Here is a 15582-nt window from a genome sequence, read left to right on the forward strand (position 1 = left end):
ACCTAGCCCATCCGACTGGGTAACGATAAAGCAAGTCTGAGCTTCTAGTAAGTGGCATCTGTAAAGGCTCTAAGTCACTACAAGGAATCAGTAAGTGGCTTTCAGAGAGCAAAGCTAAAAACTCAGCCTGCTTTCATCAATGAGCACACAAGTTCACCGTCAACCTGTTTGTTAATCTCAGTATTAATCACTGTCCTCTCATTTGGAATCGAAATAAGAAAACTACCTGCCTTTTGGACAATATGTTTAAGCTTTTATTGTGAATGGGAACAAGGACTGGAATCTAATAGACAAATAGCCCAGATGTAAAGAACATTAATTGGAGCACTCTTTATGGACAATTATTCACAGCAAACAAGTTCAAACCAGAAGATGCTGCTTGAAAATCATGACTTGAGTCAAAGTTGAAAGATACAAGAATAGTTAAGTATTTTGCATAAAGGAAACTTGATGACCCAGTAGAACTGATGCCCATAGAACGCAGTCTCTTGAGGGTTTTGTTTTGCTTCTTTGAGGGAGGCCACCATTGTCAGTATCAGTTCAGCTGGGGGTTTCTTCCTTCACGCTGAGAACCTGGAGAGTCCACCAACTTAAAAAATATTAGAAAGAGTTAAGCAAACGTAGTTAGTGATGGCAAAGTCTAATGCTAAAAGTAAATCCATCCCAATAAACCATCAGTATCACTTGGGAGACTGGTAGAAAGGTAGATTCCTAGGTCTACCCCAGACCTACAGAACTGGAAACTTTGGGGATGGGACCCAGCCATCTGTGCTCTCACAAGTCCTCCAGATGACTCTGAGCACGTTAATGCTTGAGAACAACAGCTGTCCCCCGAGAGAAGTTAACTTCCTCCTTTCGGGGAGCCACTATATTTTCAGGTCTTTTTGTTATATTAGCTTAACTTGTGTTCTGATATGACTACATATGTGTGTGTGTATATATATATATATATATTTTTAAAGAAAACCTTATTTTTTTAAATTTCTTTTATTGAAGCATAGTTGATTTACAATGTTGCGTTAATTTCTGCTGTATAGCAAAATGATTCAATTATACATGTACATACATTCTTTTTCATATTCTTTTCCTCTATAGTTTATCACAGGTTATTGAATATAGTTCCCTGTGCTGTACAGTAGGACCTATTCTATGTATAATAGTTTGCATCTGCTAATCCCAAACTCCCAATTCATCCCTCCCCCACCCCCTCCCCATCTTGGCAACCACAAGTCTGTTCTCTATGTCTGTGAGTCTGTTTCTGTTTCGTAAGTTCATTTACACAGGTATAGTTTGACCAAAGTTGGAAATTACATGTATTATCCCCAGGAATTTGTTACTAAAGTAGCAGCTGGGTAGGGAGACTGCTAAGGAATGTGGGATCTTAATTGTTACTTTGCTGCTTTGGCAATGCCTCATTCCACAAATCAAAGCTAGTTTATGAACTACACAATTCAATATTATAAACCCATGACTGTAAATGGTAGTCATGTGGGCAACTTGGGAGGAGGAGGCAATCGGGGTTTCTGCCAGTTCTAAATGCATTGTGGTTGGCTTGTTGTGTCTTCTGTTCAAATTAACTAAGACTGAAGGAAGAATGAGTAGCTCTACTTTTTTTTTTTTCCTCTCCCGTTGCGGAGCACAGGCTCCGGACACGCAGGCTCGGCGGTCATGGCTCACGGGCCCAGCCGCTCCGCGGCATGTGGGATCTTCCTGGACCAGGGCACGAACCCATGTCCCCTGCATCGGCAGACGGACTCTCAACCACTGCGCCACCAGGGAAGCCCAAGTAGCTCTCCTTTTAAAACACTTTTTTGTTCCCATATAGCACCCTTTACCCTCTGAGATGAGAAAACACTTTTTATCCAGATGAGAGCTTATTACACTTTCCAAGATTCTCTGGCAATTCAGGTTCCCCAACGTCCAGACCAGCCATTTGTTTCTAATAAAGGAATTACTGAGTTTCTCAGATTAGTTATTATCTGCTCTGTGGCTCCATTGTTTTGACCAGGTGATAGTGAAGCCAGGGCCTGGGGTTCAATTCCCACACAGACCAATTAGCTTCATTTTTCCCCAGGAGCCCAGGCTGCACTATTAAGAGTCGCCAGGCTGCCTGAAGATGCTGCCATACAGCCTCTCCCGTTGCGGAGCACAGGCTCCGGACGCGCAGGCTCGGCGGCCATGCCTCACGGGCCCAGCCGCTCTGCGGCATGTGGGATCTTCCCGGACCGGGGCACGAACCCATGTCCCCTGCATCGGCAGGCGGACTCTCAACCACTGCGCCACCAGGGAAGCCCCATGACTCTTTTTGAATTATGGTTTTCTCAGGGTATATGCCCAGCAGTGGAATTGCTGGGTCATATGGTAGTTCTCTTTTTAGTTTTTTCAGGAACCTCCATACTGTTCTCCATAGTGGCTGTATCAAGTTACATTCCCACCAACAGTGCAAGAGAGTTCCCTTTTCTCCACACCCTCTCCAGCATTTATTGTGTATAGATTGTTTGAAGCTGGCCATTGTGACTGGGAGGCACTGTTTCTGAGGTGGGAGCCAGCAGAGTGAAGCTGGCCCCCGCCTTCATAGAAACAGGGTAATCAGAAGCTTTTTAGTTACTCTTTCCCTATATTTGGAGCTTCCGTTGGAGCATTTCACATATTAATAAATAGAACCTTTCTATTCTCTGTACTGATCTGATGGGACAGTGGGATCTCTCCCTTAAAAGTGAGAGCAAATTTGTACATTTACTTCCTTTCCGTAAAACCCCCAGCAATGCATTCCCCAGTTCCCTTTCCTCATGCTCGCCAAATAAGAGAAAAAATCCTAGGCTTCAAAAAACAATGAACTGGGTCCCAATTACAAAAGGAACCCAAAGGCTAACCTCAACCTTCATTGAAACTCAGGACAATCCACAGCCGCATCCAGGGTTATGGATTAGGGCCTGGAGCTGAGCTGAACACTGTTTCATGTTATAGAAACCATAGGGTAAAAGTTCCATTAACTTTTGTGAGAAGGGTAAAGTTAAAAGATTTAGGTTCACCTTGAAAATGGTTAGCCATAATTGTTGCTAAAAACTTCCTGTTTGCTCTGACATAGTAGTCTAGATTCAGTGCGCATTTACATGAATCTTTTTCTGAATCAAGTAAATATCTTTGTCATCAAAATGTAGGAAGATGCTCAGTTTTCTAACTACAGCTCTGGGAGATTTGGCCACAGGACTTGATGTTTTGTTACTAAAACGGGAGAGGGGAGTATATGTGGATAGTTTTTCTAAGTTTAAGAAAAGTCCTCAGCCTCTGAAAATCCCTGCTGCTAGTTCTTTTTTTTTTTTTGCGGTACGCGGGGCCTCTCACTGTTGTGGCGTCTTCCGTTGCGGAGCACAGGCTCCGGACGCTCAGGCCCAGCAGCCATGGCTCACGGGCCCAGCCGCTCCGCGGCATGTGGGATCTTCCCGGACCGGGGCACGAACCCGCGTCCCCTGCATCGGCAGTGCGGGCTCTCAACCACTGCGCCACCAGGGAAGCCCCCTTGCTGCTAGTTCTGATAATGCTCAGCTACATTACTAAACTTCTTTCTAACACTGAGAGATATAAGGATTTCTAACAGAATGATTCTCCTGGTACTTCCTCCTTGTGAATAAGATAATTGTAGGATGTTTTCAGTTTTCATATCAGCATACTTTCACTGAGGTGGAATTTCCAAAGCAAGAGAAGTGATAAACTGTTTTGGTTTTGTGCAAAGACTAAACTAAGTGTTCAAATTGTTTTCATACTGCTGGGAAATACATCCAAAAGAATGGTACCAATGTGTGCCATAGCTAGTTATTCAATCTGAGGTGGAATTAAATGAGATGGGCATTCTGAGCTTGTAAAAAGAGGAACAAAGCGTAAAGAGATATAATAGAAAAGCAAGGCCTGATTAGAAAAAGATGGCTTTTCTAGCTCACACTGTATACTGATAAGTATTGTCCCCTTAACGCAGTCACTTTCTGTGACTGGCCACCCAATCCATCCTATAGAACTGCTGCTCGGAGACCTTTTTGGAGCTATTCTTTTGCAATTGCCTTTGAAGTTTACAGAATGTCCTTCTGAAGATGGCAGAAAAATTTTGATCCTTGCGGAAGGAGTTGCATTTTTCAAAACATTCCTAAGTTATGCAGAGCTAAGTTTGGGGGAATAAAGCAATTCAAAGTGGGTATTGTTTGGGTCAAAATGAAGCACTATAGATTAATAACGTGGTAGGGCGTGGGGGGCTATTTTATGAATGAGCTATGAGGGTAAGTCCATTTCAGTGTTGTTGTTGTTGTTTAATTATAAATGTAATTATTTTCCTCTCTTTTTTTAGATGTTGGGGGTAGAAGTTTATTAATTAATTTATTTATTTTCACTGTGTTGGGTCTTTGTTTCTGTGTGAGGGCTTTCTCTAGTTGTGGCAAGCGGAGGCCACTCTTCATCACGGTGCGCGGGCCTCTCACTATCACGGCCTCTCTTGTTGCGGAGCACAGGCTCCAGACGCGCAGGCTCAGTAGTTGTGGCTCACGGGCCTAGCCGCTCCGCGGCATGTGGGATCCTCCCAGACCAGGGCTCGAACCCGTGTCCCCTGCATTAGCAGGCAGAGTCTCAACCACTGCACCACCAGGGAAGCCCCATTTCAGTGTTTGGCCAAGAATAGGCCAGGCCAGCCGGGGCTCAAGAAGTCAATCACAAATTCCGAGAGCCTTTAGAACCACGTGATCTATTCACAGACAAGGGTGTGGACAAGAGAATTAGTCATTCAGGGCTCTGTACAAAGTTGATACTTATTTCTGTATTGCTTGATTGAATCCTGATTTTCTCTCTGAATAAAGGCTACCAGAGACTTTCTCTCTAGGTGCTTAATGCAACAAAGGAACTTTTTTTTTGCTCTGCATTTAGCACAGAGAATCCACAGTAGACCGAAGAGTGGTGACACATAAAGCCTCCCTCTGGAGAAACCATCCGAGGCTTGGCCACGCCAGCCCTGAGCCTCTGTTAAGGGGTCATCAATCAGAGTTACCCACCATGAAAGAGGGACATGGTGAACTCTCCAAGGTCTGTGAGTGAAACACACTATTATTTATTGGCAGAAACATCGAGAGGGAAAGCTGCTACTGCATCCTGCATCCTTCATATTTAAGATCAATGAGGACTATTCCCAGAAGATGCCTCACATGGCAGTGGACTGGCCAAGGCAGACAGCGCGGGCTTTTCCCTTGAAAAGCTGCACGACTGGTCTCAGTTTCCTCACCTCTAAAATGGAGAGAATAATAGAATCTTCCTGAATCTTTCTCCTAAGACTGCTGTGAGCATTACCCGAGGAAATGGATGAAGGTAAGGTGTTTCACCCAGTACTTGGATTATAAAAAATACTCACTAAAACTAGCCGTTGTTATTATTAGGAGCATTGTAATGATTATTTTTGCCTTTTATCATAAATTTCATGGAAACTTCTTAAAAGTTAATGAGAATCACGTCATTTTCAGTTGCCTTGCTTTCTTCCTATAAATTTTATTCTCTTCTATCTCATTTACTCTCTTTGTATCTAAACAATGCCAATTTGTTATAATTCTTTTCCCCTATCCTCTATAAAATCATATACTGAACAGATCAGTTGACCTGAGATATTTTCACCAAGTTTTAAAATATTAGGATGAGACCCGAGCTAGGTAATCTTGGAACAAATATGAAGGAGTACTATTTTGCATCAAAAGTAGCAAGCAAGAATGCTCTCTTCCAAAAGCTTCTGTGAATAGGCCCTTCCACTAGTGTTCATCAAAAATAAACATATCGGGATTCCTTGGTGGCGCAGTGGTTGAGAATCTGCCTGCCAATGCAGGGCACACGGGTTCGAGCCCTGGTCTGGGAAAATCCCACATGCCGCGGAGCAAATAAGCCTGTGCACCACAGCTACTGAGCCTGCGCGTCTGGAGCCTGTGCTCCGCAACAAGAGAGGCCGCGACAGTGAGAGGCCCGCGCACCGCAATGAAAAGTGGCCCCCCTTTACCGCAACTAGAGAAAGCCCTCGCACAGAAACGAAGACCCAACACAGCCAAAAATAAATAAATGAATAAATAAATTTTAAAAAACATATCTGTAGATCCACAGGGATCAACTCAAATAATCTATGGCCTCACTATCAAAATATTTTGGAAGGGTCTGGTAGGCTAAAAAATCCTATCAATGCACAGTTGCTAACAAAACTCCTAAATTGGAGTTTGATGTATTAAGAGGAAAAATAATTTATGATGTTGAAAAGAAAAGCTAGCATGAGGATTGGCCACTCATTTTCTGAGTGTGTACTGATGTCAGCCCGATGTAGTTGCTGTGAAGTCTTACCTCTGAACAGTTTTATTCTTCCCTGCTCAAACCTCCCCTCCTTCCAACTCTCCCCAAACACCTCCTACCTCCCCGACCCCTCCTCACCCCATTCCCACTTCCCCAGTATGTTCGTTATACCTTTGAGTCTCGATCCCGCGTCTTTAAAGTTGCTGCTGTCCTCTGAATCCCAGGTAGACTGGCGAATGCCCAGGGGCTCCCGTTGAGGTGGCTGATGGCTTCTGGTCCCCTTTGCTTCTAGGAGGCTTAGCAAATTCCTTGTAGCTTCCTCCCACCGAATGTACTCCCTCAGCTGCTCCTTCAGGCTCCCTCCCTCATAAACATACAGGGACTCTCCTGTGCTCTTTTTTCCCATTAAATGTCCTGTTCAAAAACAAAAGCAATATATAGCCAGTATTTATAATAACTGTAAATGGAGTATAACCTTTAAAAATTATGAATCACTATGTTGTACACCTGTAACTTATATAATTTTGTATGTCAATTATACTTCAATTTAAAAAAAAATGCAATGCCACATTCATAAAGAAATAAAACAAGCATATACTCTGGTTCAAAAAAAACCCCAACAAAAACAGAATGCCACAAATTTAACCCAGGGGAATGAATGAACAAGAAATTAAAAAGGGCACCAATTGTGTTTGTGCTGCTTTCTCCTAAATGTGGGATAAATAGCATTTTATTGATATTATTAGGAGATAGTTCATAAACGACTGACAGATTTTGATCCCTGCTCAAAACGCCTAATGAATGGACAGAATTCAAGCTGCAGCTCAGAAGCCCTGGGTCTGGTCCCAGCCCCTCTGCTAACTAGCCAGGTGACCTCTCTCAAGTCATTTAGCATCCCGAACCTTCAACTTTATCAACAGTAAAATGAACATGTTGGACCAGATGACATCGAAAGAACCTTCCGTATCTAAAATTCTATCACCATTTCTGTGTGCACCGAATTCTATTCCTAGCTGAATGATGGCGTTCGAACATCTACCCCAGTCAATCTTGAATTGTTCCTGAAAAGAAAAGTCTCCGTGCTTTTCTTTGTGTGATTAAAAAGGTGTTGCTCGGACTTCCCAGGTAGAGCAGTGGTTAAGAATCCGCCTGCCAATGCAGGGAACACGGGTTCGAGCCCTGGTCCAGGAAGATCCCACATGCCGCGGAGCAACTAAGCCTGTGCACCACAACTGCTCTAGAGCCCGTGAGCCACAACTACTGAGCCCACATGCCACAACTACTGAAGCCTGAGCGCCTAGAGCCTGTGCTCCACAGCAAGAGAAGCCACCGCAGTGAGAAGCCCGAGCATCACAACGAAGAGTAGTCCCCGCTCACGGCAGCTAGAGAAAGCCCGTGCGCAAAGACCCAACGCAGCCAAAAATAAATTAATTAATTAAAATAAATAAATTAATTAAAAGGTGTTGCTTTCCTCTTACCTGTAATACAAACGTAGCAAAGGAATTTTTCATTTAAACTTTCTTAGAATTTTAGCTGAGACTGAACCTAGAAATTGCACCTAGAAATTGTACCTAGAAATTATAGTTTGTAATGAAACACAGGTTGAAGACAAGTTTTGGCCAACACTTTTCAGCCATATAAATGCAGAATTTTCTCTTGGAGGTCTAAAATGGTCACCAAAGTTTATCATTAGCTCCAGAGATGAGCATTTGCCATATAAACAAATAAAAGTTGCTGTGCAGGAAGCCAAACCACTAAAAACATGGAAATTCCTGTATGCAAATGGGGATAGCCTTAGGGTCAGAAGGGTATGGGATTGAAGGTCTGTATTCTTTACATTTTAGCCCGTTGCTTGAATATACTCACATTATCTTATTTACTTTCTTCAGTTGATTTTCTCCATTTCTCTGTAATTGGGTTTTATAGCACTTTCAAATTTCTAACACTAGTAAAACTATGGTGCTTTTGATTTAAAGCCCACAAGGAAAGAGCTCTCTGTGGTTCCAGTGTTGACTGGCATTAGATGTAAGGCAAGCGTCACGCAGACAGTACGTGGCAGACCTCAGTCACTGCAAATGGAAGGAGGCCCCTTCCCAGCTGCTCTGTCCACCAAGAGAGAAGCCCTCACAGTCACTCTATTGCTTGTGTGTGTATTTACAGCTCACAGGATGTTTAAATGCAGATTATTTCATTTGATCCACACTGTACTAAATTTGATGAAAATGAGACTGGCCAAAAGTCACATACATGCAAGTAAAGATTCTGGGATTAAAATCAGCTCACAGTCCAGACTCTACGATGTTATACTGCTTTGAAGTGTCTTTGAACTTCCTAAGGATATAAGGCAGTTAGAAATCATTCTGGGGTCTGGAAATAAGGATAAGGTCTGCCAAAGGCTTTCTAATATTATCAAAAGGAATGGAGATCATATATCACTACGTCATGACTCAGTTATGCAACTCAGAAAAATTAATTCTGTGTGCACTGGGGAGCCTGAAAATGAGGTTTTCCTGCATTGCAGTGTGAGCTTTGCCAAGTCACTTAGGACCTGACACTGCACACAATTTTAAGACTCTATTAAGGACACTGTCCCAACTGAAGCATTGGAATCTTGAAAAACTGGCTCCTCACTTATCTGCTTGGGGAACTTGGTACCCAGATATCTACTAAATAACTTTGCATTTAGCCATCACAATGATTATGTTCCACAACCTCCCAGGAAGTAGCAAATCATTTGGCTTAGAAATATGGAGGAAATCAAATCATGATAATGGGAAAGTGGGATTAGAATCTGATGCTCCCAGTAATAACCTCAGTTGCTCTTGTCCTCGGTCATTGTCTATCATCTGGTTAGGATGCTGGAAATGAGAAAGGCGTTATTGGCAATGAAGCAGAGGGATGATGGAGATGCTTTTACAAATAACTTCATTTTTGTCATGCTTAAAGAATTCTGTGACTTTTCTACAATGGAAGGCTAAAATGGGCCTGCATTCTGTGGGTGATTTAACATAGATCTTTGGGACCTTGTACTGAATTTCAGTATTTGCATATTTGGTGGATGGGTGTTCAGACTCCCTCCCCTAGACCACAGATGTTTTTCTTTTTTCTGAGGAAAGTGCGCCATCTAGAACGTCCCAGGGAAGCACACGTCCCCTGGGTCCTAATGTACTTCTTAGCTAGCTAACCTCAACCAAACAATCGTCTCCATGGCAACGTGGACGCTATGCCCACTTCCATCTCTTCTCCCATCATCATTTGTTATGTATCCGTATAATAATAATGGAGATCAAAAGATAGGCACTTGAAAAAATTAAACCTTGCCAGGCGTGGTGGGGGGGAGCTTTTGTCCTCTTTAATCACTTAAAAATACCACTAAAATGGCAGGTTTGCAACAGAAAAGAATTTTCTTGAGCTCCATACTTGAAGATTATCCTAACTTCAGAAAATATCCATTAAGACAGAAAGTGTTGAGTATTAAGAGCTAGTTTTTCTGGAGTGATGCTTCAGCTGTATTTCACAGTAGCTCGGGTAGCATTCAACCCTCCACGGCGCGCTCCACATCAGAGTTAGAACCACGACCAGAAACATTTCATGGGTGCACGGGGGATAGTTCCCAGTGTTAGTGTTGACCTATATTTTCATGGCACACAAAACATTTCCATGAACATCGAGACAGATAAGAATTGGTTACGTTTTCAGTCTGTTGACTTGTTTTTCCACGGCCACATCACGTTCCTCTCAGCTGGAAGAAGCAATTCACTTAACAAACCTGCAAATTTGTGCTAACAGCTTCTTCCTGGACAGCAATATGTAGCTTTCGTTTGCATTAATTAAAACTAACCTCCATGTCTTCAGTGATTGAGGAGGACAGGCATTTACTTAGGGCAGAAACCTCAATTTAAAATCTAACATGGCATTCATGCTTGTGAATGCTCACATTCCAACAGAGGGCATGTCCACCCAAAGCAAACTTTTGTGCAACCGCAATGTCATTTTAAGTCTAAATGCAATTTTCTATGTCACCTCCCTCTTTCCCTTGTTCTTCATCAACTCTGCACAGTTAGCCAAGGGAGAAAAAGGAAAAAGAGTGTGTTCGAGAACAAATAAGAGAATAAGACAATTTGGGTGTGTCACTGGTCAGTACACTTTGGGGCTGGGAATGCCCAAGTACCACCATGAAGGGTGATGAAATGGCTGACACCCGAAAGACCTGGGGACTGATGTGCTCTGGAATCACAGCAATCAGCGTTGGCTTGCGTCAGAAATACCATGATTATAGCTTCCCAGCTAACTCTCTTGTCCTGCGTTTAGCCTGCAAGGGTTACATTAACAATAAGTCTTTTTAGGGCTTCCCTGGTTGAGAGTCCGCCGGCCGATGCAGGGGACACGGGTTCGTGCCCCGGTCCCGGAGGATCCCACGTGCCGCGGAGCGGCTGGGCCCGTGAGCCATGGCCGCTGAGCCTGCGCGTCCGGAGCCTGTGCTCCGCAAGGGGAGAGGCCACAGCAGTGAGAGGCCCGCGTACCGCTAAATATATATATATATACACATATATATATATTTAGTACAAAAACATGGATGAGCAAAAGAGGCTGGAAATCTGGACGTTTCATTCCACCTTCCCAGCCCACTGGCCGCTGGCCGCACTGGACAATGACCACTTGATCTAAACTCCCAGGAGCCCTTTTTAAGCATCGATTCGATTCTAGGTTTGGCTTCTTTAACATCTTCTAAGTATCCTTCTCTCTGGAAGTGCAAGGGTTTTCACCCATCCCAACCCTTCCTCTCTATACCAGGCTCCTGGGTTCCGGGTGTCCCTCAAAGATGACAAATACTTTCATCCCTGGGGTTGCCAAGACTTGGCAAATGATTCTTTCAGTAATAATGAAAACTACTGTATCGCAACCCAGAGCGCTCCATTTCTCTGAGGGAAACCTACACAGCGCACAGGAGCTGAGGACGCGCAGTTCTAGCTTCACCCCATCTTCCAAATTCATCCTAGTCTTCACCCCGAGAGTCTGTAAATCCTCTGAGAGTTGAATTAGCAAGTATCTTTCCAACACACCCTCCCCTACTTCTAAGTAGATGACTAAGGAAATCGTGAAACGCACACGTACACACACACACACACACACACACACACCGCCTTAAATCTCTCTAGGGGCCGACCAGCTTCCCGGGAAATGCTAGGGCTGTTGTAGATGGCTGTGTGGGGAGCTGTCTGAGGAAGTCGAACTCTTGGCATCATTTGCTAGAGGCTCTGCTCGGCGCGGCCGAGAGCCCCGGGGTGACGCTGGAGCAGCGAGAAGCAGCGGGGCCGCTACCTGCCTCCCAGCTGCGGGGAAGCAAGCGGGTGCGCGCTCCGCGGCCTGAGACCCGGTCCAAGCCGCTGCGGTTCCGGGGGCCGGGACGAGAGAACCTCCAAGCCCGTGCCTGGAAAGCAGGACTTGTAGGCAGGGGGAAGAGGGAAGGAGCTAGGGGAGAGCGTGAAGAGAGGCGGAGAAAAGCGAGGACTTCGGGGACAGAGACCCGGGATCAGCGTGGAGACCAGGTGTGATTCCCGGAGCACCGAGCCTGCCGGATGGAAGGAGGGAGGGTTGGGCAAAAGGGCAGGGAAAAGAAAATCGCTGCAAGGCAAAGAAGGACTGAGGAAATTCAGGCGAGCCCCAAATAGAGGTGGGATTCAGGCGCTGCTTGCTGAATAGATTTGAAACCCAGGGGGGGCGCTGCGCCCCGTGTCCCACACCTGTGGCTTTGTCGGGGGTAAAGGCGCAGCCGCCAGGCTGGACCAGGGCTCCGAGACGCGCTCGGGGACCCAGCTCCCCAAAATTGTTCAGGGAGAGAACCGTGCCAGACAGGGTTGTGATTAGACGGATAAAAGGGGGTGCTGGGAGATGCGGAGGGAGGGTGATCTCCGCGTACGGCTGGGATTTTGGAGAGCTGCGCGCTGGCTCGGGTGTCCTGCGGGGGGAGGGAAGAGAGCGGGAAAGGACCGAGGGACCAGCCGGAGGCTGCCGAGGGACCGACGGCTTCCCGGGATACTGAAGGGCAAGGTGGAGTTTTGGGAGAACGGGGTTGGCGTCTGAGTGGAAAGGTCGGAGCAAAACCCAACCCCCAACGCAGAGCCGCAGAAAAGCTGAGAGATGGGGAGACTGGCCCCCTCGGCTGGCTGGTCCCGCCAGGACTAGAGCGCGCCGGACACTCACCCACCGCCCAGTGGTTGCCGCGCGGGTACATCTTGGCCAGCAGGGTCCCTCCGCCCGCCGACACCGGGGCGGCCGGTCCCCGGGGCGCCTGGCAGAGGACCAGAGCCAGCAGGACGAGCGGGAAGTCGCGGCCGCGCATGGTCCCGGCGGGAAGCCCTCGGAGCGCCGCGGCGAGGCTGGGCGGAGAGTGCGCTTCCACCGCAGAGGAGAGACGGGAGGACCGGGACCTCAGAGGAGCGCCGCCGCCGCCGCCGCCGCCAGCGCCGCTGCTGCAGCCTCCACGACGCCCCGACTTTATATGCAAGCCCGGGCGGGGGCGCAGGGGGGTTCTTCACCGCCGACCCCAGCGCTCTGACGTCTCCCTGGAGCGAGCCGGAGCGCTGGGACAACGGTCTCCGAAAATCATCCATCTTCCTGCCGAGAGATGAACAGGCTGAGCGTACATTGTCCCCTCTCTCTCTCCCTCGTAGCCCCGTCCGCCTTCCCCAGCCTGGGTTAGTTCTTCCTATCCTCGACGCCTTCGCTCCAGAACAATTTAGGGAACTCCTCCCTCCCCAGCCTCACCGGGGCGCCTCCCGCGTTTAGCTGCCTTCGGATCCTTCGAGGAGGAGCAGTGACCCCGTGGCCTGACCCCAGGGGCGAGAGGCGCAGCTGGGGTGGGGGAGATAGAGAGGGATGTGCGCCAAGGATGGATGTTTTTAGGCTGGGCTTTGCTGGAGGGGACCGGAGCCCGGAATGCAAAGGACCTCTGATTCTCAGACTTCCCCCCTTTGTGGACCACCTCCCTCCTCGCGGTCCCTGCCCATGAACCTCGCGACCTTTGCTCCCTCCCACAGAGCGCCGCCGCTTCACCGCCGCAAGACCCTCACCCCACCTGGGGTTTCGGAGGCGTCCCTGCCCGCTTGTAGGGTGCGATGGAGGCTGGAGCAGGAAAGACATGTAACGTGATCGGAGCTACAATACTAACAATAGTTTTACTATACTCCTGGTTCCCTGCGCCAGCATACGGCATCCACATAACAGAAGAATCTTCTGCGGCGATTTCCCTAGGCCGCCTCTACCAGGAAGCTCAAACTGTCCCTAAGCTGCCATTTACACACTTCTCTAGAGCTGCCCAACCTTCCCCTTCTCCTTCTGTTCTCAGATACGAGGAATGGTCACCGGCCCAACTCCCGAGGCTCTCAATGCCATGGATACAAAGGGGGTGGGCACCATAGCAATGCAACAGTGAATAGAAGCGGGTAGGATGCGGTTGCCCACGATTCGGCTGTCAGAGCCGGGCGTGTGTTGGTGTGTTCCCGCATGCCAGTTCCTCACCGAGTGCTGGTGAATTGCCTCGCTGGTTGGTTCCCGCTGGTGTTCCATGTCAATACTGGGTGTTTATACCAATTAGGTTGAAATCATACATCTTTCGGGATATCTGGTGATTCAATACATCTGTGCCGTTCTTAGAGGATGTGTGCATATTGCATGACTGAGCATTCTTGGGCTCGGAAGAGTATTCCATGCATGTGTCTGGCTAGAAGGTTAAATGCTAATTTCAAGATCACTATTATTAGCCAAGCAATAGAGTAATACTATCCTGAGGGAACACCCCAAGTGAAAATCAAGGGGAAAAAAAGCCTACAATTGGCTTGGACTCCATCCTTCTGGGTTCCCAGGCTCTGCTCGTTAGTGAGCACATGTTCCACGGTCAGGTGGTCATACGTAGGCTTCCCACTTCCCACTTGGCCATGAGCTTGCAGGAGCACAGGGACTCGGTCTTGTTCCCCTGTGTGTCTGCAAAGAGCCTGGATCACAGTGGTGTTCAACGATTTGATGAATGTACAACTAACCTAAGAAATGCTTGAGTCTAAATGGCTTTTGCAACCTTGAGCCTTTGGAAAACCTTTCTCTCTCCAGACTAAGTTATAGAAAAATGTCCTTTCCCCTTAGTTTAATCAAGATTATTTTAGAATCTTTTAATGACGTTTTTCCCGCTATGAGACCAAGGGAAAACTACTGTAAATACAATGAAGTGTGGGAACAGCTCTACAGAAAGTGCAACTCTTCTGCAAATTCAGGCAACACACTCTTGGGTCTCTTGCAGACCAGGAGCTACCCAGGTTCCTCCATTCACTTCAACTCTTGCTCTAAGCACCCTAGTCTCCAGGCTTTCTGCAGCCGGTCTCGGGCTTAGACTTGTCATTTGCTTTGGCATCCCACAAGGGCAGAGAGTGTGTCAGTCTTTGCTCAGGGCTGAATCCACAGTGTCTGACCCAGTCCAAGGTACAGAACAGGGACTCAAGAGACGTGAATGGCTGCATTGTCCTCCAGGTATAGCAGCCTGAGTCCAGTCCTCTAACCAGAAAAGACAATGGATTGTTACAAGTTAGAGAAGGAAACCATTGCAGGTTTCATTCAGCCAGTACTGAATGAGTCCTAGTAGATCCTGGCTGGGTGTCTTTTCATATCGCTTTTAAAATCTTAACCACAGCCCTGCCAGATAGGGATGACTTGTTCCCCTTCTTGGTTATAGCTCAGCGCTCCGTTCCACGTAGATATTCAGGAACCCAGGTTCATTCCGTCTTGTGCCTCTACCCCTCCCTAGTGCTCTGCTCCTCAAAGGGATGTTCTGTAAGGAGACAAGGAGCTTGTGTCAGGATGTAAATCAATGCATTGCTTCCTTCATCGAGAATATCTTGCTTTGTCAGCTGAACGCTGTGTTTAATGATTTGCATTTAGTGCTGTTGGTTTGCATTCTGACATAAGCTCTTTATCTTGCTGTGGATGGGTTACAAACGGTTCGAGGATGAGCAGCTGATGCATGGACCGACCACACTTAATTAGCACTAAGTGTACTGTCCCTGCCTGCATGGCCTAGATAGCAGCTGGCACGACAGGGCAAATGGGGAGGCGCGCCACTCTCTTAATATACCAGCCCACACGTACCACTCATCTTTTCTGCTCATATTTTAGTCCGTAAAAACTCAGCCACAGGGAGCTGCAAGAGAGGCTGGGAGCTGTAGCCCTGATAATCAGTCAGGCGCCTGGCTCTGACTGCACCGCTGTGGAGGAAGGAATAAGTGGAGTTTGATGGACGGC

At 47.0% G+C, this 15582-nt stretch overlaps 1 protein-coding gene across 4 annotated transcripts; it reads right to left on the minus strand.

The window, feature by feature from the left end:
• Window positions 1-535: 535 nt before the first annotated feature.
• GRP (gastrin releasing peptide) lies at window positions 536-12637 on the minus strand. Of its 4 annotated transcripts, XM_032603614.1 has the most exons (4): window positions 12499-12637; window positions 6466-6708; window positions 2735-2739; window positions 536-589 (listed from the first exon to the last, which is right to left on the minus strand). In XM_032603614.1, exons 1-4 carry the CDS (start codon window positions 12635-12637, stop codon window positions 536-538), a joined length of 441 nt encoding a protein of 146 aa, XP_032459505.1. The 4 variants fall into 4 exon arrangements, with proteins under 4 accessions (XP_032459505.1, XP_032459508.1, XP_032459506.1 ...); XM_032603617.1 differs by lacking the exon at window positions 2735-2739 and having other exon boundaries at window positions 536-558; XM_032603615.1 differs by lacking the exon at window positions 2735-2739 and having other exon boundaries at window positions 536-573.
• Window positions 12638-15582: the final 2945 nt, after the last annotated feature.

This window comes from Phocoena sinus, chromosome 14 (assembly GCF_008692025.1).
Source record: "Phocoena sinus isolate mPhoSin1 chromosome 14, mPhoSin1.pri, whole genome shotgun sequence".
In the NCBI taxonomy this organism is placed as follows: domain Eukaryota; kingdom Metazoa; phylum Chordata; class Mammalia; order Artiodactyla; family Phocoenidae; genus Phocoena; species Phocoena sinus.